The sequence below is a fragment of the Erythrolamprus reginae genome, chromosome 2 (assembly GCF_031021105.1).
Source record: "Erythrolamprus reginae isolate rEryReg1 chromosome 2, rEryReg1.hap1, whole genome shotgun sequence".
In the NCBI taxonomy this organism is placed as follows: Eukaryota; Metazoa; Chordata; class Lepidosauria; order Squamata; family Dipsadidae; genus Erythrolamprus; species Erythrolamprus reginae.
The window spans coordinates 9,252,290-9,274,476 of record NC_091951.1 but is presented as its reverse complement, the minus strand read 5'-3'; the positions used below and the strand labels follow the sequence as shown (position 1 = coordinate 9,274,476).

Below are 22,187 nucleotides of genomic sequence, written 5' to 3'. Positions count from 1 at the left end.
CAGGGGCCTGGAAGTTAAAACATATGAACAACTAAACATGAGCCAACAATGTGCAGCAGCAACCAAAAAAGCCAATACAATCCTAAGCTGCATCAACAGGGGAATACACTCCAAGACCAGGGAAGTCTTAATACCACTCTACTACACCGTGGTCAGACCATACCTGGAGTACTGTGCTCAGTTCTGGTCACCACACTTCAAAAAAGACATTGAAACTCTGGACAAGGTGCAAACAAGAGCAACCAAAATGATCAGGGGACTAGAAACCAAGACTTACAAAGAGAAATTGTGGGAACTGGGCATGGATAGCCTAGAGAAAAGGAGGGCCAGATCAGACATGATAGCAGTCTACAGGTATACGAGGGGTTGCCACAGAGAGGAGGGGATCACTTTATTCTCCAGGGCACCAGAGGACCAGACAAGGAACAATGGCTGGAAGCTGACCAAGGAGAGATTCAACCTGGAAATAAGGAAGAACTTCCTGACGGTCAGAACGATCAACCAGTGGAACAACCTACCAGCAGACATTGTGAACTCCAATACTCTAGACAATTTTAAGAGAAGATTGAACTGCCACTTGACTGATGTACTATAGGGTTTCTGCTTGGGCAGGGAGTTGGACTCGATGGCCTTCGTGGTCCCTTCCAACTCTAACAATAAATAAATAAATAAATAAATGAATGAATGAATGAATGAATAAATAAATAAATAAATAAACAAACAAACAAACAAACAAAAAAATAAAAAATAAAAAATAAAAAATAAAAAATAAAAAATAAAAAATAAAAAATAAAAAATAAAAAATAAAAAATAAAAAATAAAAAATAAAAAATAAAAAATAAAAAATAAAAAATAAAAAATAAAAAATAAAAAATAAAAAATAAAAAATAAAAAATAAAAAATAAAAAATAAAAAATAAAAAATAAAAAATAAAAAATAAAAAATAAAAAATAAAAAATAAAAAATAAAAAATAAAAAATAAAAAATAAAAAATAAAAAATAAAAAATAAAAAATAAAAAATAAAAAATAAAAAATAAAAAATAAAAAATAAAAAATAAAAAATAAAAAATAAAAAATAAAAAATAAAAAATAAAAAATAAAAAATAAAAAATAAAAAATAAAAAATAAAAAATAAAAAATAAAAAATAAAAAATAAAAAATAAAAAATAAAAAATAAAAAATAAAAAATAAAAAATAAAAAATAAAAAATAAAAATAAAAAATAAAAAATAAAAAATAAAAAATAAAAAATAAAAATAAAAATAAAAAATAAAAAATAAAAAATAAAAAATAAAAAATAAAAAATAAAAAAATAAAAAATAAAAAATAAAAAAAAATAAAAAAATAAAAAATAAACAAACAAACAAATACGGTTACAGGAATTGGGTATGTCTAGTATAATGAAACAAAGCCCAGTATGGAATTACTTGGGCAGAAGCACTGAAATAAGAGTGAGGGGTAGTCTTTTTAATTATTGTTTCATTTATTTCAAGAAACTGTAAGCAACAAGATCGCTATCTTAATGTTGTGGCCCAATCAGCTGCCAGCAGAGTCCTACAATGAGGGGGAGCCTTGGTCAGCTTCAGAGCCTTTGAAAGGTTTCGATGAGGAAGCACAATCAGAGGCAGATGCCAGGACCTTTTGCCCGCCCCCAGGTGGAGATGCAGCTGCCTTCAGGGCCTGAGCGGAAGAGAGGGGGGAACAGATGGGGCGTATGCCAGAAGCAGGGATGGGCTATGCGCTGGAAGGGCGTGCATGCTGTTCTGGTGGTGGCAATGGAGTGTGTATGTTAGCTCCATTGCTGCCAGGAATGCATGCACCATACACAACGGTGCAGTTCCGGTAAAAATTACTGGGTTTTTTGCTGCCGCGCATGCGCGGAAGCAAAGAAACCAGCAATTTTTGCTGCCAGAAGGATGTCTGCACGAGAGATTTCAGCTGATGCACTAGAAACATAGAAACATAGAAGTCTGACGGCAGAAAAAGACCTCATGGTCCATCTAGTCTGCCCTTATACTATTTCCTGTATTTTATCTTAGGATGGATATATGTTTATCCCAGGTATGTTTAAATTCAGTTACTGTGGATTTATCTACCACGTCTGCTGGAAGTTTGTTCCAAGGATCTACTACTGTTTCAGTAAAATAATATTTTCTCATGTTGCTTTTGATCTTTCCGCCAACTAACTTCAGATTGTGTCCCCTTGTTCTTGTGTTCACTTTCCTATTAAAAACACTTCCCTCCTGGACCTTATTTAACCCTTTGATATATTTAAATGTTTCAATCTTCAAATTCTTCAGCCACATCTGTAAGGTTTTCCTTTGGGCATGTACTTGTTGACTTATTCAGGGTTCAGAGAGCTGATGTTTCTGTTCTTTGCAATTATCCAAGTCATACTGAAGAGCTGAAGAAGCTTCTTGGATGAAAGGCAAAATGTTTTTTTAAAAAATAAAAAAACCAAGAATGTCAAGTTGCCTTTTGGAAAAAGCACCTTTGAGGCAACAATGAACTGGATGACTAAGAAACTCCATGGACAGTTATCCAAATCATAGTGATTTTCTGAGTTTATGTCCCCTAGAGACATTTCTGCAACCTTTCAGAAAATTGAATACAAATAAATCAAAAAGTGCTTTGATGTTGATATCAGACTTAAATGCAATATTGGATCAAACAGAACATCAGAGACTGGACTGCCATCTGTCAGAAATTATATAGGGTCTCCTGCTTAAGTGGGGGGGGGTTGGAATAGATGACTGAATAGGTCCTTTCCAATTCTGTTAATCTGTATCTAACATACAGTCATGTTTATATAAATAGCTCAGGGGAAAGAAAGAGATTCTAGGGGTGATTTTTAGTATAAGCAAGGGCTATTTTTCTCTTTCTTGGCTGGACCCTGTCTAGATCTGAAGCTTCTGTCCTAGGAAGATGTTTTAGATTCTTCCATCTTTTCTTCCTGTTCTTTGTGAAAATGGAGACAGAGAGGGCTCAGTCAGGAACGCAAATCATATTGTTTATACTTCTACTTGTTTTGCTTCTGTGGCCATGGGGAGCCTGTGCAAAGCACAAAGCAAAATGCCTCCTGACTCTGGAACAAAGCAAAGTGGTCCCAGACAATTATTACAAGTCGGGAGATTATTTCATCGGTGGCATATTCTCTGCAATGAAGGCTAGGTTTCAATCCCTGCACTTCAATAGAAGTCCTTCAACAAAATTCTCTAAGTAAGTCAATCTTTCCATGCTGCTTTGGAGCCACTGCATTTCCAATGAAACATAGAAACATAGATGTCTGACGGCAGAAAAAGACCTCATAGTCTATCTAGTCTGCCCTTATACTATTTTCTGTATTTTATCTTAGGATGGATATATGTTTATACCACGCATGTTTAAATTCAGTTACTGTGGAGTTATCTACCACATCTGCTGGAAGTTTGTTCCAAGGATCTACTACTCTTTCAGTAAAATATTTTCTCATGTTGCTTTTGATCTTTCCCCCAACTAACTTCAGATTGTGTCCCCTTGTTCTTGTGTTCATTTTCCTATTAAAAACACTTCCCTCCTGGACCTTATTTAACCCTTTAATATATTTAAATGTTTCGATCATGTTCCCCCTTTTCCTTCTGTCCTCCAGACTATACAGATTGAGTTCATTAAGTCTTTCCTGATACATTTTATGCCTAAGACCTTCCACCATTCTTGTAGCCCATCTTTGGACCCGTTCAATTTTATCAATATCTTTTTGTAGGTGAGGTCTCCAGAACTGAACACAGTATCCCAAATGTGGTCTCACCAGCATTCTATATAACGGGATCATAATCTCCCTCTTCCTGCTTGTTATACCTCTAGCTATGCAGCCAAGCATCCTACTTGCTTTCCCTACCGCCTGACTGCACTGTTCACCCATTTTGAGACTGTCAGAAATCACTACCCCTAAATCCTTTTCTTCTGAATTTTTTGCTAACACAGAACTGCCAATACAATACTCAGATTGTGGATTCCTTTTCCCCAAGTGCATTATTTTACATTTGGAAACAATAAACTGCAGTTTCCATTGCTTTGACCATTTATCTAGTAAAGCTAAATCATTTACCATATTACAGACGCCTCCAGGAATATCAACCCTATTGCACATCGGCAAATAGGCAAACCTTCTCTACCAAACCTTCCCCTGTGTCACTCACAAACATATTAAAAAGAATAGGACCCAGAACAGACCCTTGTGGCACACCGCTTGTAACCTGACTCTGCTCAGAATACTCGCCATTAACAATAACTCTCTGATGTCTATGCTTCAGCCAGCTGCAAATCCATTGAACTATCCAGAGATTAAGTCCAATCTTCACTAATTTATCTATCAGCTCTTTATGTAGAACCGTATCAAAGGCTTTGCTGAAGTCTTATATTTCCAACTCTCTGGAAAAGGGAGGTGCTTTCCCCTAATCTCCTCTTTTTCTTTTTAAATTTTTTTAATTAATTTTTCAAAAGACAAACAAAGGAGAAACAACATTCAACATTTAAGGAGCTACCATTGCTCCGCTTATCATAGAGGTCTAACTAATACAAAAAAGAAAAAAGCCTGACTATGATCAGATCGATACAAAAACATAACATACACACTCTATATTCTTATTAAATTTAACTCTATATTCTCTATGTTAATTAATTTTCTTATCTATCAAATATCAAATGCTTAATCTAAAATAAAATATAAAATATAACACTTCTAAATTTATCATACTGCAAAACTACGCTATGTTTATATTATTTTTAAACTATTCATATATGCATACAGTTTACCATCAAATTAATAAGTTCAAATAATTATACATTCTTACATATTTAATTTTTTAAAACTATTTTTAAAATTCCACCATTTATATACTTTATCCCATATTTTATAAAATTCTGTTTCGGCTTAGTTATTCAAGTGTTTTGTCATCATGTCTAATTCCACACATTCTATAATTTTTTTAAATACTTCTACATCTTTTGGTATGTCCTTTTCTTTCCATTTCTGTGCAAATGTAATTCTTGCCGCAACCAATATATGTATTATTAAATAATAAATTTCTTTTTTATACTTCATATTTGAAATACCCAGTAGGAAAAATTCAGGAGATTTTTTTGATCGTCTCCTTTGTTATTTCATTTATCCATTTCTCTACTTTATTCCAATATTTCTTGGCTTCAGAGCATGTCCACCATGCATGAAAGTATGTGCCAGTTTCTTTTTTACATTTCCAACACACAGGTGAAACAGTTGGAAACATTTTGGAAATCCTATATGGTGGAAGGTGCCATCTATAGAACATCTTCATTTGGTTTTCCTTAAAGGAAATTGATTTTGTTATTTTCCAATTATATACCCATCTCTTTTCCCATGTTTCTAAATTTATCTCTTTGCCAAAATTTTTGCACCAACTGATCATATTGTCTTTCAATATCCATCCTATTGTTCTATCAACAGTGTCAACAGTAGAGACCTTCAAATTTCTAGGTTCTATCATAACTCAAGACCTAAAATGGTCACCTAACATCAAAACCTCATCAAAAAAGCACAACGAAGAATGTTCTTTCTGTGCCAGCTCAGGAAGCTCAAACTGCCCAAGGAGCTGCTGATACAGTTCTACAGAGGAATCATTGAGTCTGTCATCTGCACCTCTATAACTGTCTGGTTTGGTGCTGCAACCCAACAGGACCGACACAGACTTCAGAGGACAATCAGAACTGCAGAAAAAGCAATTGCTGCCAACCTGCCTTCCATTGAGGACCTGTATACTGCACGAGTCAAAAAGAGGGCGGGGAAAATATTTACTGACCCCTCACATCCTGGACACAAATTGTTTCAACTCCTACCCTCAAAACGTCGCTACAGAGCACTGCACACCAGGACAACTAGACACAAGAACAGTTTTTTTCCGAACGCCATCACTCTACTAAACAAATAATTCCCTCAACACTGTCAGACTTTCTACTAAATCTGCACTTCTGTTCTCCTAGTTATTCTCATCATTCCTTTCAGCCATTTCCTCCCATGTTCACTGTATGACTGTAACTTGTTGCTTATATCCTAAGATTTTTATTAATATTGCTTCTTCATTGCTTATTTGATCCCTATGACAATCATTAAGTGTCATACCCATCTGTATGCAGTTTCATCATTGTTCATCATCATTATTTTTATTTTTTTTCTATTATAATATATTTGAATATTGCACATTGTTTGGAGGTCATTCTGAATGAGTGGATTAAAAAGATTTTAATGGAAGAAAAATTAAATATTATTTTCACTTACATGTTTGTATCTGCAGAAAAGCAATGAAACATTATTGGAAATTTGTGCCCTTCATTCTTGCCACTGAGGACATCAACCTTGATGACCACCTTTTACCCAACATCACCCTGGGTTATAATATCTATGAAAATTTCTTCAGAATAGAAATGACTTCAGAGGCTTTGCTGGACCTGCTTTCTGATGGGGAGGCCAACGTGCCCAATTACAGGTGTGGAAGGCAGAGAAACACAGTGGCTATTCAGGAAGAAGCTGAGACTGGCATCTCCATCCAGATGTCCAGCATGTTAGGCACCTACAAAATCCCTCAGGTATGTCTAAAAGTGGGAACACTTTTAAATCATACGACTTCTGAGGTGGGTAAAATGAGGAACCCGATTGTGGGGACAATATTGTGGGTGAGATCATCCAAGGGCGTGGGGTGAGGTATCATCAATATGCAGATGATACCCAGCTTTACATCTCCACCCCACGTCCAGTCAATAAAGCAGTGGAAGTGATGTGCCGGTGTCTGGAGGCTGCTGGGGCCTGGATGGATGTCAACAGACTCAAACTCAACCCATCCAGACCCTTACAGCCTCCCGACCCTGGCACATTACTTCCACTGCTTCACTGAGTGGACATGGGGTGGAGATGTATAGCTGAGTGTCATCAGCATACTGAGGGTAACTCACCCCATGGCCTCAGATGATCTCACCCAGCGGTTTCATGTAGATATTAAACAGCAGGGGGGGAGAGGACCAACCCCTGAGGAGCCCCACAATGGATGGACCTCAGAGTTGACCTCTGACCCCCTACTAACACCAACTGTGACCAACCAGAGAGGTAGGAGGAAAACCAACCTAAAATGGTGCCTGTCACTCCCAACCTCTCCAGCTGGTTCATAAGGATACCATGATCAATGGTACTGAAAGCTGCTGAGAGGTCAAGAAACACCAGGATAGAGGATAAACCCTTATCCCAGGCCTGCCAGAGATCATCCATCAGTGCAACCAAGGCAGTTTCTGTCTATAGTGCTCAGGGCGACAAGATGCATGTATCATGTTGCCTTAATTGCACTGTAAAATCCCACCCAGCCACCGTATTCAGGATGACTCACACCCTCCTTAACCAGGGGTGTGGGGGTGTGATGAATCCTTGCAGGGTAGTGCTGAGGATTTTAATAAGTTTTTTGCAGATAAAATCGCCCAGTTCCGGATAGACCTTGACTCTAATTGGAATGTAGTGTGGGCTGACAATGAGTCAGTCGAGGTGACAGGGGCTTGTCTTAATCCTGTTGTGTGGAAGGAGTCTGACAAAGTGGACATGGTCATGGGAGCTGTGAGCTCCACCACCTTTTTGTTGGACCCATGTCCCTCCTGGCTGGTTTCAGCCAGCAGGGAGGTGACATGGAGCTGAGTCCAAGAGATTGTCAACACTTCTTTGATGGAGGGGTCTTTTCTGGCTCACTACAAGGAGGCAATTGTGTTTCCCCTCCTCAAAAAGCCTTCCCTGGATCCAGCTGTATTTAACAACTATCGTCTTGTCTCCAATTTCCCCTTATGGAGAAGGTTGTTGGGAAGGTGGTGTTGCTCCAGCTCTAACGGTCCTTGGATGGAGCGATTATCTAGGCCCTCAGCAGCCAGGTACTTCTTGACCTCTCAGCGGCTTTTGATACCATTGACCATGGTATCCTTCTGTGCCAGCTGGAGGAGTTAGGAGTGAAAGGCATTATTTTATGGTGGTTCACCTCTCCAGTCAGTTAAAGTTGATGTTAATGGGAGGTCAGAGGTAGACACCTAGGTCCCTCCCTTGCGGGGTTCCTCAGGGGTTGGTCCTCTCCTCCCTGCTGTTTAATATCTACATGAAATTGCTGGTTGAGATCATCCGGGGGCAATGGGTGAGTTACCATCAATATGCTGATGATACTCAACTATACATCTCCACCCTGTTGTCAACTCAGTGAAACAGTGGAAGTAATGTGCCAGTATCTCAGGCTGTTAAGGTTTGGATGGGTGTTAACAGGCTCAGACTCAACCCTACAAGACCAAGTGGTTGTGGGTTCAGTCTCTCAAGGACATGTCCATCTGTCTGTTCATCACTCGGGGGAGGACTTTTGACCCCCTCAGAAGGGGTCCACAACTTGGGTATCCACTTTGATCCACAGCTGACCTCCTCAACTTCCACAAGAGTCTGAAGACTCATCTATGCCACCAGACTTTGGGCTACTAGATTCTAGCCCCTGGCTGATTAAAGTAATACATGTCTGTTATTGGAATGGGAATGCATGATTTTTAATGTTAGATTAATGAGTTAAATTAATTGGATTTAGGATATTTATATTGTTTCCTTTACATGCTGTAAGCCGCCCCGTGTCCTTGGAGAGGGGTGGCATATAAATCCAATAGATAGATAGATAGATAGATAGATAGATAGATAGATAGATAGATAGATAGATGATAGATAGATAGATAGATAGATAGATAGATAGATACATACATACATACATACATACATATTCTTTTTTCATGTGTGTATGTATAATTGTCTTAAGTGTTTATGTGTTCTGTTTTTAAACTATATATTTCAATTTTAAAAAAATTAAAAAAAAATTAAAGATAAATACATTTTCCATCAGAGATCCTCTCCAATAAATGAAAGAAGAGCTTGATATTGGAAATGAGTGAAATTGCATTTTACTTGTGAAATGTAAAATACCACCATCTTCTATGCCTTTCAGATCAGTTACAGTCTTGCTTCCCAGATCCTGAAGGATAAAACTAAGTTTCCTTTCTTCTACTCGATGCTCCCTGCTGAAGGAGTTCAGTACCCAGGAATAGTCCAGCTTCTCCTCTACTTCCAGTGGACCTTGGTTGGTCTCCTTGCTCCGGAAACTGACCATGGGGAGAGGTTCATGAGGACGATGTCTTCTTTAATGTTAAGGGATGGTATTTGTGCAGTTATACATCAAACCTTTCCCCTAAATGCGGCTTACATGTGGATTCCATTTAAAAAAAATTACAAGTGGAGAGAAGTCAATGTCTTTGTTTATGGTTCAGAGACTAGTTCATTCCAGGTAGGAATGATGCTTGTGCAAGTTTTACTTCAACACATTCCAGAACCCATTGTAGAAAAAGTTTGGATCACCAAAGCTCACTGGGATCTCAGTATTGATTTGATACTTAGTATCTTTTCTTTTAAATACGTGGCTGGCATTTTTTCCTTTCTAATACAGAAGAAGAAATGGGCAAACTATGATGCTTTAGATCTCTTTCATACATCCATGCATAACTTTGTGAAGAACATCTTTAGATGTTCCTCCACTAAGGATGCCTTTTCAGTGAAAGTCTGGAGACCGTGCAGACAGACAGAAGAACTGGAGGCTCTGAGGAAAGAGGAGATTGATCAGGTTCTGGCTCTAGACAGCTATCTCATTTACAACACCGTCTGGGCTGTGGGAAGGGCCTTACATTCAGCTTATATACACCTGTTCAAGAGATCAGTGAAGAACAGGAGCATGAACGGAAAAGATCCAAGGCTGAAGGTGTGGCAGGTAACTGTTTTCTATCATTGTTCTGCTGCACATGGAAATCAGTTTTGTAAGTGGATACCTAGGTTATACAGTGTTCCCTCGATTTTCGCGGGGGATGCGTTCCGAGGCTGCCTGCGAAAGTCGAATTTCCGCGAAGTAGAGATGCGGAAGTAAATTATTTTTGGCTATGAACAGTGTCACAAGCCTTCCCTTAACACTTTAAACCCCTAAAGTGCAATTTCCCATTCCCTTAACAACCATTTAGATTATTACTCACCATGTTTATTTATTAAAGTTTATTAAAAAAAATATTTATTAAAGGCGGACCAAAGTTTGGCGATGACGTATGATGTCATTGGGCCAGAAAAACCCTGGTACTGTATAGGGAAAAAACCGCAAAGTATTTTTTAATTAATATTTTTGAAAATCCGTGGTATAAATGTTTCATGAAGTTTGAACCCGCGAAAATCGAGGGAACACTGTAATTCCAAAAAAATTAGTTATCATAAAATTCTGTCCAATTCAATTATAAAATTCCAATCAATTCATTTTCCTATCAATACCTGCTGATCCTGCTTTTAGCAAGACTCTCTTTTTTATCATTAATGTTTCCAAAGAAAATGCTTCAATATCTTGGTTGTTCAACCATTCTTTTATCTCATTCATTCAAATATTTTCTAATATCTGTTTTTTGGCCACGATACGGGATTTGATCCTGGATGAGGAGGCATGTGTGACCGAAACCTGGCTGGGCCCAGAGGGAGGAGTTCCTCTCTCGAAAATATACCCAGCTGTGTTTCGGGTATGGCATCAGCCGCAACCCCAGGGAAGGGGGGGAGGAGTGGCTATTGTAGCCAAGGAGAACCTTTGCCTGCGTGGACTCGTTGCCCCAGAGATTTCAGGTTGAGTCCCTTCTTGTGAAGTTGGACTTAGGGGTTCAGGTGGGCTTGTTACTCACATACCTGCCTCCCAGCTGCGTGTCAACAGCCCTGCCTGTGCTGCTCGAGGAGGTGGCCGGGCTGGCGGTGGAGTTCCCCGACTTATTTTCTGTATTTTATCTATTTTCTGTATTTTATCTTAGGATGGATATATGTTTATCCCGGCATGTTTAAATTCAGTTACTGTGGATTTATCTACCATGTCTGCTGGAAGTTTGTTCCAAGGATCTACTACTCTTTCAGTAAAATAATATTTTCTCATGTTGCTTTTCATCTTTCCCCCAACTAACTTCAGATTGTGTCCCCTTGTTCTTGTGTTCACTTTCCTATTAAAAACACTTCCCTCCTGGACCTTATTTAACCCTTTAACATATTTAAATGTTTCGATCATGTCGATCATGTCATCATAAAACATTATGTTAGCAATTGTTATTATTCCTAGGTTTATTGATACTATCCTAACCAAATTGAAAACTCAAAGTAGGACCTGTTTTTGGGGAGGGAAGAGAGAGGGAAACAGAGAGAGAGAGAGACAAAGATAATGACATACAGAGAGAAACAGAGACAGACAGATAGACAGAGAGAGACAGAAGACTAGGGGAATCTTTTCAAAAAAATGTTTTTTTTCCTTTCCTTTCCTTTCCAGTTTCATTCCTTCCTCCAAAGCCCCCAGTTTCACAATAATTCCATGGATGGTGTATATTTGGATGAGGAAGGAGATCTGACAGCTGACCTGGACATTGTGAACTGGGTCTTTTGTCCCAACAGATCTATCAAGAGAATGAAATCTGGAAGTCTAAAAAACCAGGCATCCCAGGATTTGAAAAAATTCATTGACCAGGAGTGTATTGCACAAGTGGAAAAGCTGAACAAGGTGAGACTGATAATTATTTTATTCCACCAAAAATTACAAACACAGGATTACATTTAGAATAGAATAGAATTGTATTGGCCGAGTGTGATTGGACACACAAGGAATTTGTCTTGGTGCATATACTCTCAGCGTACATAAAATAAAATATGCATTTGTCAAGAATCATGTGGTACGACACTTAATGATTGTCATAGGGGTCAAATAAGCAACAAAGAAGCAATATTAATAAAAAATCTTAGGATATAAGCAACAAGTTACAGTCATACAGTCAACATGGGAGGAAATGGGTGATGGGAATGATGAGAAAAACTAGTAGAATAGAAGTGCAGATTTAGTAGAAAGTCTGACAGTGTTGAGGGAATAATTTGTTTAGCAGAGTGATGGCATTCTTGTGTCTAGTTGTCTTGGTGTGTAGTGGGTAGGAGTTGAAACAATTTGTGTCCAGGATGTGAGGGGTCAGTAAATATTTTCCCCGCCCTCTTTTTGACTCGTGCAGTATACAGGTCCTCAATGGAAGGCAGGTTGGCAGCAATTGCTTTTTCTGCAGTTCTTTTTTTTTGAAGTGTAGTGGGATGAGTTTCCACATCAGCTAATCATGCTCTCAAAAGAACAAACCTCTTTATCAGTGATTCAGATGACCATGAAAAACAGTCTTTGATTTTCATACAACCTCATCACAGAATCTGTGGAAAGGAGGGTAGATTGAGCTAGTCAAGTAACCTAGAATAAGTAACCAAAGAACCTGTCCTACATTTCCCTGATAAATTTCATATCTAAATTTAAAATGAAAGTCTATAGTGTGTAGAAAACATTGGAAGGAACAGAAAGAGAGAAGGAATATGTTTTTCAAATAGTTTGATAAACCTCACATTGTGTATTAGCTTCTCATTAGTCATATCTATATCTTCAACTGGAGATCACAAAAGCCTTTCTCTTGTGCAATAAGTTCGTTTTCTGTGTATTTTTCCTCTCTCTCCTCAGCCCTTTCCTCCTTCCAGGTGTGTGGAAAGCTGCCTTCCTGGATTCATGAAGGTGGCTCTGGAAGGGAGGCCCATCTGCTGCTACGATTGTCTTCCTTGTGCAGAAGGAACCATCTCCACCACAAAAGGTGAGTCATGGCAAAGAAAAGGGAGAGGATGGTACAACCTGATATTAATCTGGAAATATTGTTTTGATAGGCATTAAGAACAATCAATCAATGGAACAGAAGTTGCCTTTAGAAGTTGTGGGAGCTTCATCAATTGAGAATTTCAAGAAGAGATTCGACTGTCATTTAGAGAAACAATTAGGACAGGGGATGGAAGGCATGCTGGTGCACTTATGCACGCCCCTTAGTGACCTCTTAGGAATCTAGAGAGGTCAGAAATGGTGCAAGGTCTTCCGACTGAGTGGGAGATTGGACTAGAATGACCTACAAGGTCCCTCCCAACTCTGTTAATCTGTTAATCTCCTTGTTCTAAGTGGAAAGGAGCATTGCTTTTTGCAAGGAGAATTTAATAAAGGGGCTCCCCAGAAGCAAGTCTACAAATTAAAAGAAATCGCTGATTATTAATTTTTGTGTGCGTGAATTATCTTCCTTCTTAAAAGAATCAGATCAGGTTTTACTGTAAAAGGTAGCCCATAGTCTTTTGCAAATAATACGGTGTCCAAAAATAGACAAAGTTCATCCTAGGAATTTGTGGCAAATCTTTGATTTTGGTATTTGTCATTCTGGGTTACACTATTTAAATTTCCTAAGCATTTCAGCATAGACCCTTTCTCACTATATGAATCCACAAAATCACCTGTTTAACGCCAGCTGATGGAAAAATTCCCAAAACTCCAGTCCAATAGAAAAATGTCATTTGAGGTAGATGTTAATCTTGCTCTTTTCAGATGCTGTAAAATGCACCAAATGTCCAGCAGATCAGCATCCAAATACCAACCGAGATATCTGTATACCTAAGATTGAAACATTCTTATCATATCAAGAAAATCTGGAGATCATACTAGCTTCCTTTGCCTTGTTCTGCTCTTTGGTAACAGGCTTGGTCTTTGGAATCTTCATTAAATTCAAAGAAACTCCCATAGTCAAAGCCAACAATCGAGATCTCTCCTACATCCTCCTCCTTTCTCTCCTGCTTTCCTTCTTGACCTCCTTCCTATTCATTGGCCGACCAAGGAGAGCCAGTTGCCTTTTCCAGCAAGCAGCATTCAGCAACATCTTTTCAGTTGCCATTTCGACTATCTTGGCAAAAACAGTCATGGTGGCGTTAGCATTTTTGGCTACAAAACCAGGAAGTAAAGTACAGAGATGGCTGGGGAAAAGCCTTGCCAATTCTATCATCCTTTCACTTTCTGTTGTACAACTCGTCCTCTGCAGCATCTGGTTGAGCACCTCTCCCCCATTCCCTGAGTCAGATATGTACTCACAATCTGCAGGGATCATCCTGCAATGCAATCAGGGCTCTGTTTTGATGTTCTACCTTGCTCTTAGCTACATGGGCTTCCTGGCTAGCATCAGCTTCATGGTGACTTTTCTGGCCAGGAATCTACCTGGGGCCTTCAATGAAGCCAAGCTCATCACTTTCAGCATGCTTGTCTTCTGCAGCGTCTGGATATCCTTTGTTCCTACCTATCTGAGCACCAAGGGGAAGTATATGGTGGCTGTACAGGTCTTCTCCATCTTGGCTTCCAGTGCTGGCCTTGTTGGTTTCATATTTTTCCCCAAGTGCTTTATTATTTTTTTAAGACCAGACCTGAATACAAAAGAACATTCGTTGTCCAAAATAAAATAGAAATTTACTTTTGCTATGTCTTCATAATGGCAGATAATGCCAAAAATATTTTTGCTACATTATTGTTCCTTTTAAAAAAGCAGACATATGCTACATGCTTCTTTGAGCTCACCACATGAGACCACACAGTCATGTTTTGATTCCTTTTCAGAAGGCCACATGAGTGGAGTCATGCCTCGCCTCTAGGGCAGAATATTTCATGGGATACCATCCCTGCCTACCCCAGTTACAGACCACAAAGAATGCAGCACACACAGTCTGTACAAATCTTACTTTACTAATTAAAGACTAGTAATGAGCTTTCTTAGTAGCTTTCTTCTTCAGAAGAGAAGGATTTAGGGGTAGTGATTTCTGACAGTCTCAAAATGGGTGAGCAGTGTGGTCGGGCGGTAGGAAAGGCAAGTAGGATGCTTGGCTGCATAGCTAGAGGTATAACAAGCAGGAAGAGGGAGATTGTGATCCCCTTATATAGAGCGCTGGTGAGACCACATTTGGAATACTGTGTTCAGTTCTGGAGACCTCACCTACAAAAAGATATTGACAAAATTGAACAGGTCCAAAGACGGGCTACAAGAATGGTGGAAGGTCTTAAGTATAAAACGTATCAGGAAAGACTGAATGAACTCAATCTGTATAGTCTGGAAGACAGAAGGAAAAGGGGGGACATGATCGAAACATTTAAATATGTTAAAGGGTTAAATAGGGTTCAGGAGGGAAGTGTTTTTAACAGGAAAGTGAACACAAGAACAAGGGGACACAATCTGAAGTTAGTTGGGGGAAAGATCAAAGGCAACATGAGAAAATATTATTTTACTGAAAGAGTAGTAGATCCTTGGAACAAACTTCCAGCAGACATGGTTGGGAAATCCACAGTAACTGAATTTAAACATGCCTGGGATAAACATATATCCATTGTAAGATAAAATACAGGAAATAGTAAAAGGGCAGACTAGATGGACCATGAGGTCTTTTTCTGCCGTCAGTCTTCTATGTTTCTATGTTTGTAGTAGTCATCAAACTACAGTAATACCTCTAGATACGAGCTGCTCCACATGCGAGTATTCCAAGTTACGAGCGGAGAGGCAAGCAAAATTTCTGTTCTACACACGCACTTAAATTCGGGATATGAGCCGAGCATCCACTAGGTGGCGAAAGAATTCCATTTTTTTCCAGTTATCTCCGGGTGAAAAGCCAAATCTAAATGCATTGGTTCGAGATACGAATTGATCCACATACGAGGTTGGCTCTGACACGAATTAAACTCGTATGTCGAGGTACCACTGTACTACAAATACACTTTAAAGCAGCCTTTTCTGAACACTGGCTATTATATTAACTTCATTAATAGCCAGCATAGGTTCACTCAAGGCTGAGTCAACAGTCTTATACATATCAACAAGTTTACAGTGGTTGCAATTCTTAAAAACTAGGTAAATACAATCTCAGATAAACAACAACACATGACATAATCATGGCATCATTAATTTGTCTGATATAGTTTAGAGTTTCCTGACTAAGCAGGGAGTTGGACTAGAAGAACTCCAAGGTCCCTTCCAACTCTCTATTCTATTCTATTTTACAAAAAGAAAGTCAAAATAGAGAAGCCCGGTGGGCTTGTTTCCACAATGCCAAAGAGGAAATACATGTGCTGTGATTTCAGAGAAGCAATTTCCCCCCATCAATCTGTGAAAGGTTATAAAACAATTTCCAAACAATTTAAAATTCATCATTCTACAGTGAGGAAAATGATTCACAAGTTGAAGACATTTGCCAATCTTCCTATGAGTTGACATTCCAACACCCCAGCATCAGTCCATGCAATGCAACATCGGTCCATTCAATGCAACATCAGTAGTCCAATGCAACATCAATAGTCCAACACCCCAAAATCAGTCCAATGCAACATCAGTAGTCCAACACCCCAACATCAGTCCATCCAATGCAACATCAGAGTAATTGCAAAAATTCCAAAAGTTACATCTCAGATTCTCCAGGCTTCAACTAGACATTGTGGAATTAAGGATCAGGTAGCAGTGGTGATAAATTTAATGATACTAAGAGTCAGCAACATCAATCAATCAATCAGAATCGAGCCGGAAGGGACCTTGTGGGTCTTCTAGCCCAGCCTCCTGCTCAAGCCTCCAGCCCTATACCTATATTTCAGACAAATTGTTGTCCAGTCTCTTTTTAAAGATCTCCAGTGATAAAGCACCCACAATTTCTGAAGGCAAGCTATTCTACTGGTTAATTGTCCTCCATCCTTAAACATCCTTAGGAAGTTTCTCCTTTAGTCCTAACTCAATCAAGAAAAAGGAGCATGAGAAACTGAAGAAGTACCAGGGCCTGAAAAAGGAACCGAAAAGAATGTCAAAGTCAAAGTGGTCCAGTGGAAGTAAGGGCACTCAGGGCAGAGACTCTTGAGCTGGGAGAGTGGCTTCGGAGAGGGGCGGCATACAAATCTAATATATTATTATTATTATTATTATTATTATTATTATTATATCACAGAAACAATATCAATGCACTCCTCTGTCCAGAGGAGTGCAATACTAGGAAGACAACCTTAATATAAAGTGATGAAACCCTCAAAACTGTTAAGATTCTCCCTTGCAGGGAGGCGGAACTGATTAGGTGGTTCCGCTCCAGACACCTAATGGACCCAGAGAGCTTTCAGAGGGTGCTTGGGGAAATACCAAATTTGCTTATACACAATTCAGCAGAGTGCCCGGTGAGATCATTCAAGGGCGTGGGGTGAGGTATCATCAGTATGTGGATGATACCCAGTTGTACATCTCCACCCCATGTCCAGTCAGCGAAGCAGTGGAAGTGATGTGCCGGTGCCTGGAGGCTGTTAGGGTCTGGCTGGGTGTTAACAGACTCAAACTCAACCCTGATCAGACGGAGTGGCTGTGGGTTTTGCCTCCAAAAGACAATTCCATCTGTCCGTCCATTATCCTGGGAGGGGAATTACTGACCCCCTCAGAGAGGGTCCGCAACTTGGGTGTCCTCCTCAAACCACAGCTCACATTAGAGAACCATCTTTCAGCTGTGGCAAGGAGGGCATTTTCCAAGGTTCGCCTGGTGTACCAGTTGCGGCCCTATCTGGACTGGGACTCACTGCTCACAGTCACTCATGCCCTCATCACCTCGAGGCTCGACTACTGTAACGCTCTCTACATGGGGCTACCTCTGAAAAGTGTTCGGAAACTTCAGATTATGCAGAATGAAGCTGCGAGAGCAACCATGGGCTTTCCCAAGTATGCCCATGTTTCACCAACACTCTGCAGTCTGCATTGGTTGCCGATCAGTTTCCGGTCACAATTCAAAGTGTTGGTTATGACCTATAAAGCCCTTCATGGCATCGGACCAGAATATCTCTGGGACCACCTTCTGCCGCACGAATCCCAGTGACTGGTTAGGTCCCACAGAGTTGGCCTTCTCCGGATCCCGTCAACTAAACAATGTCATTTGGCGGGACACGGGAAGAGCCTTCTCTGTGGCAGCCCCAGCCCTCTGGAACCAACTCCCCCCAGAGTTCAGAATTGGCCCCACCCTCCTTGCCTTTCGTAAATGTCTCAAAACCCACCTCTGCCGTCAGGCATGGGGGAATTGAAATATCTTCCCCAGGTCTATATAATTTATGTATGGTGTGTTGTGTGCATGTTTTTTTAAATTATGGGTTTTTAACTTCGTATTATTAGATTTGTATTGTACATTGTTTCTATCACTGCTGTGAGCCGCCCTGAGTCTATGGAGGGGGGCGGCATACAAATTTAATACATAAATAAATAAATGGTAGAATCTCACCCAGCTGCCCTGTTTAGACTCGCTCCCTCCTTAATATGAGGGTGACGAACCCTTGCAGCTAGTGCTGAGGATTTTAATGAGCTTTTCACAGATAAAATTGCTCAGATCCAGATCTCCGAATGGAAGTTGTCAGTTGAGGTGACAGGAAACCATCTTAGTCCTGTTGTGTGGGAGGAGTTTGACCTAGTGATGCCTGATGAAGTGGACAAGACCATGGGAACTGTGAGCTCCGCTGCCGATTTATTGGACCTGTGCCCCTCGGCCAGCAGGGAACTCACATGATGCTGGATCCAGGCGGCTGTCAATGCTTGTCTGAGGGAGGGTTCCTTCCCAGCTCCCTTAAAGGATGCAGTTGCATATCCCCTCCTCAAGAAGCATTCCCTGGATCCAGCTATTTTAAATGACTATCATCCTGTCTCCAACCTTCCCTTTTGAGGGAAGGTTGTCAAGAAGGTGGTGTCTCTCCAACTCCTATGGTCCTTGGGTGAAGCCTATTACCTTGACCCTCAACAGTCTGGTTTCAGGCCTGGCTACAGCCTTGAAACTCTTTGGTCATACTGACAGATGATCTCTGGCAGGCCTGGGATGGGGTCATTCCTCTATCCTGGTGCTTCTTGACCTCTCAGCAGCTTTCAATACCATTGACCTTGGTATCCTTCTGCGCTGACTGGAGGGGTTGGGAGTAGGAGCCACCATGTTATGGTGGTACTCCTCCTACCTCTCCAGTCTGTCACAATTGGTGTTGGCAGGGGTCAGAAGTCAGTTCCTAGGTCCCTCCCTAATGGGGTTCCTCATGGGTCGATCCTCTCACTCCTGCTATTTAATATCTACGTGAAGCCACTGGGTGAGGTCCTCCGATGACGCGGGGGTGAGTTACCATCAGTATGCAGATGACACCCAGCTCTACATCTCCACCCTGTGTCAACTCAGTGAAGTAGTGGAAGTGATGTGCTGGTGTCTGGAGGCTGTTAGTTTTGGATAGGTGTTAACATGCTCAGGCTCAATCCTGGCAAGATGGAGTGACTGTGGGTTTTGCCTCCCAAGGACAATCCCACCTGTCCATCCATTACCCTGGGAGAAAAGCTCTTGCCCCCTTCAGAGAGGATCCGCAACTTGGGCATCCTCCTTGATCCACAGCTGAGCTTAGAACACCATCTATTAGCTGTGATGAGGGAGACATTTGCACAGGTTCGCCAGGTGCACCAGTTGCGGCCCTATTTGGACAGGAAGTCTCTCCTCACAGTCACTCGTGCCCTCATCACCATGCGGTTCGATTACTGCAATGCTCTCTACATGGGGCTATCTTTGAAATATGTTCAGAGACTGCAAGTAGTACAAAATGCAGCTGCACGAGCTGTCGTGTGTCTTCCAAGATATATCTATGTCTCAAAATCAATCCGCGAGCTGCATTGGCTGTCAATTGGTCTCCGAACACAATTCAAAGTGTTGGTTATGACCTATAAAGCCCTACAAGGCTTAAAACCAGATCATCCTATGGGACCGCCTTCTGCCTCATGTATCCCAGTGACCAGTTAGGTCCCACAGAGTTTTCCAGGTCCTGTCAGCTAGGCAATGACACTTGGTGGGACCTAGAGGAAGAGCCTTCTCTGTGGCACCCTGGCCCTCTGGAATCAACTCCCTCCAGCAATTCATATCACCCTCATCCTCCTAGCTTTTTGCAAGGCTTTTAAAGCTCACCTTTGCCTGCAGGCTTGGATCCGTTGAATAATACACTTAGCTCCTGCCATCAACTTAAATGCATATGAGATGAATGTGGATGATTGTTTTTAATGTATTGGGGGTTTAGATCTAATTTTAAATTTAGATTTCTTATATATTGTATTATTGTATTTATTTTGTTGTGAGCCGCCCTGAGTCTGAAGAATAGGGCGGCATAGAAATCTAATGAATGAATGAATGAATGAATGAATGAATGAATGAATGAATGAATGAGTGAGTGAGTGAGTGAGTGAGTGAGTGAGTGAGTGAGTGAGTGAGTGAACGAACGAACGAACAAACAAACAAACATTTAGAGGACCAAATATTTAATGGATTCATCACCCAATAGTTTATGCATATTATAACAATGGGTTACAGGCTTGAATTATGTAGAGAAAATTAAAATGAAATATGATCACCTTTATTTAAAGAGTTTATCAATAGAAATTAAACTCATGTACCACCTCATAGTGTTTTAGAGCACTTTCAATGTGATATATTGAATTGCATTTGCTCCAATAATCTGAGTCCACACTTCACCAATTTCAGAAGGATGGAAGGCTGAGTCAAACTTGTGCCCACCAGGATAAAACTCCAGGTCTGTGAGCAGTTTGCCTGCTATATTGACCACCAGAGCTCCTGATTTAATTCAGTTTGCTTATTCAAATATATTTTCAAGTCATATGTGTAGAAAAACTTACAAATATAATTTTGGTAATTTTACCAATAGTAGTTTGCATCCTTTACTCTTTTTTCCTTTTGCTATATTATTTTTTAAAAATCTGATTTAGCAATAGCACTTAGATGTATATATCTCTCTAGCCAGAGCTAGCATACAATACTGAGTTCTAACCACTAGGTTGCCACTAGTGTTGGGCGAACCGAACTTGCAAAGTTCGGGTTCATGCCGAACTTTGCAGTGTTTGGCATGCCGAACCTGAACCCGAACTTTTTAAAAAGTTTGCGTAAAGTTCCAGTTCGGGTTTGGCGTTCGCTCAAACACCGTGAAACGCCGCCACCCAGGAGGAGAGTGGGGAATCCCATCGTGGGATTTCTCACCTCCTTTTGCTTGTGGCACTGCAAGCAAACAGAGGTGGGAAATCCCACGAAGGGATTATTATTATTATTATTATTATTATTATTATTATTATTATTATTATTATTATTATATTTGTATGCCACCCCTCTCCATAGAGGGGTGGGGCTTTGATGTCACAGAAACTACTTCCTGGCCAGCCGAAACGGGGAGGAAGGAGTCTCTGTGACATCAAAGCCCCACCCCCAGAATCCCTTCGTGGGATTTCCCACCTTCTTTTGCTTGCAGCATCGCTGCGGCATCCTTTTCTGTAAAAATAAAAGGAAGCAAAAGGAGGTGGGGAATTCCCCATCTCCTTGTTTAATTTTACAGAAAAAGATGCCGCAGCAGATTGCTGCTGCTTGGGTTCAGGTTTGGGTTCGGTGAACTCACCCAAACATCACGGCAAAGTTTGGGTGAGTTCGCCGAACCCAAACTTTGTTGGGTTCGCCCAACACTAGTTGCCATAACTTCTGAGAAACTTTGCTTTCTTCCCACTCTACCTAGTGGGACTAATACCATGGCTAAGATTAAACTTTGGAATTCCTACATATTATTCTGGAAAAGAGATATTAAAAGTCATTTTATATTTTAGCTTGACAACATATGTTCTTTTGTATTAAGATCTGGTCTTAGCACAATGATGTAACACTTGGGGATAAAGATACAAGTCAACAGACCAGTGCTGGAAGTCAAGATGGAGAAAACCTGTACAGCCACCATGTATTTCCCTTTGGTGCTTAAATAAGCAGGCACAAAGGACATCCAAACACTGCAGAAGACCAGCATGCTGAACGTGATCAGTTTGGTCTCATTGAAAGCCCCAGGTAGATTTCTGGCCAGGAAAGCTACAGTGAAACAGACAAGGGCTAGAAAAGCCATGTAACTGAGGGCACTATAAAACATGGTAACAGAGCCTTCATTGCATTGTAGGATGATCTCTCCAGCTAGTAAGTTCATGTCAGAGTCAGGAAAAGGGGGAGAGGTGCCCAACCAGATGCTGCAGATTAAAACCTGGACACCAGAACTAGAAAGGATAATGGAGTTGGCCAAACTCTTCCCCAGCCATCTCTGCATCTTATTCCATGGTTTTGTGGCCATGAAAGCTAACACCACTGTGATTGTTTTGGCCAGAATTGAAGAAACAGCAATCGAGAAGATGATGCTGAAAGTTGTTTGTCGCAGAAGGCAGGTTGT

General features: G+C 40.4%; 1 protein-coding gene across 1 annotated transcript; it reads left to right on the top strand.

Moving 5' to 3' along the window:
• Positions 1-6,438: 6,438 nt before the first annotated feature.
• On the top strand, positions 6,439-14,389 carry LOC139159113 (vomeronasal type-2 receptor 26-like). Its single transcript, XM_070736472.1, has 5 exons — positions 6,439-6,600; positions 9,009-9,821; positions 11,385-11,594; positions 12,594-12,720; positions 13,488-14,389. Exons 1-5 carry the CDS (start codon positions 6,439-6,441, stop codon positions 14,387-14,389), a joined length of 2,214 nt encoding a protein of 737 aa, XP_070592573.1.
• Positions 14,390-22,187: the final 7,798 nt, after the last annotated feature.

Bases quoted from the DNA above. Each gene is read 5' to 3' on its own strand.
- LOC139159113 (XM_070736472.1), top strand. From the start codon at position 6,439: ATGACTTCAGAGGCTTTGCTGGACCTGCTTTCTGATGGGGAGGCCAAC. The intron at 6,601-9,008 runs GTATGTCTAAAA...TATGCCTTTCAG, and splicing joins GCACCTACAAAATCCCTCAG to ATCAGTTACAGTCTTGCTTC. The intron at 12,721-13,487 runs GTGAGTCATGGC...TGCTCTTTTCAG, and splicing joins AACCATCTCCACCACAAAAG to ATGCTGTAAAATGCACCAAA.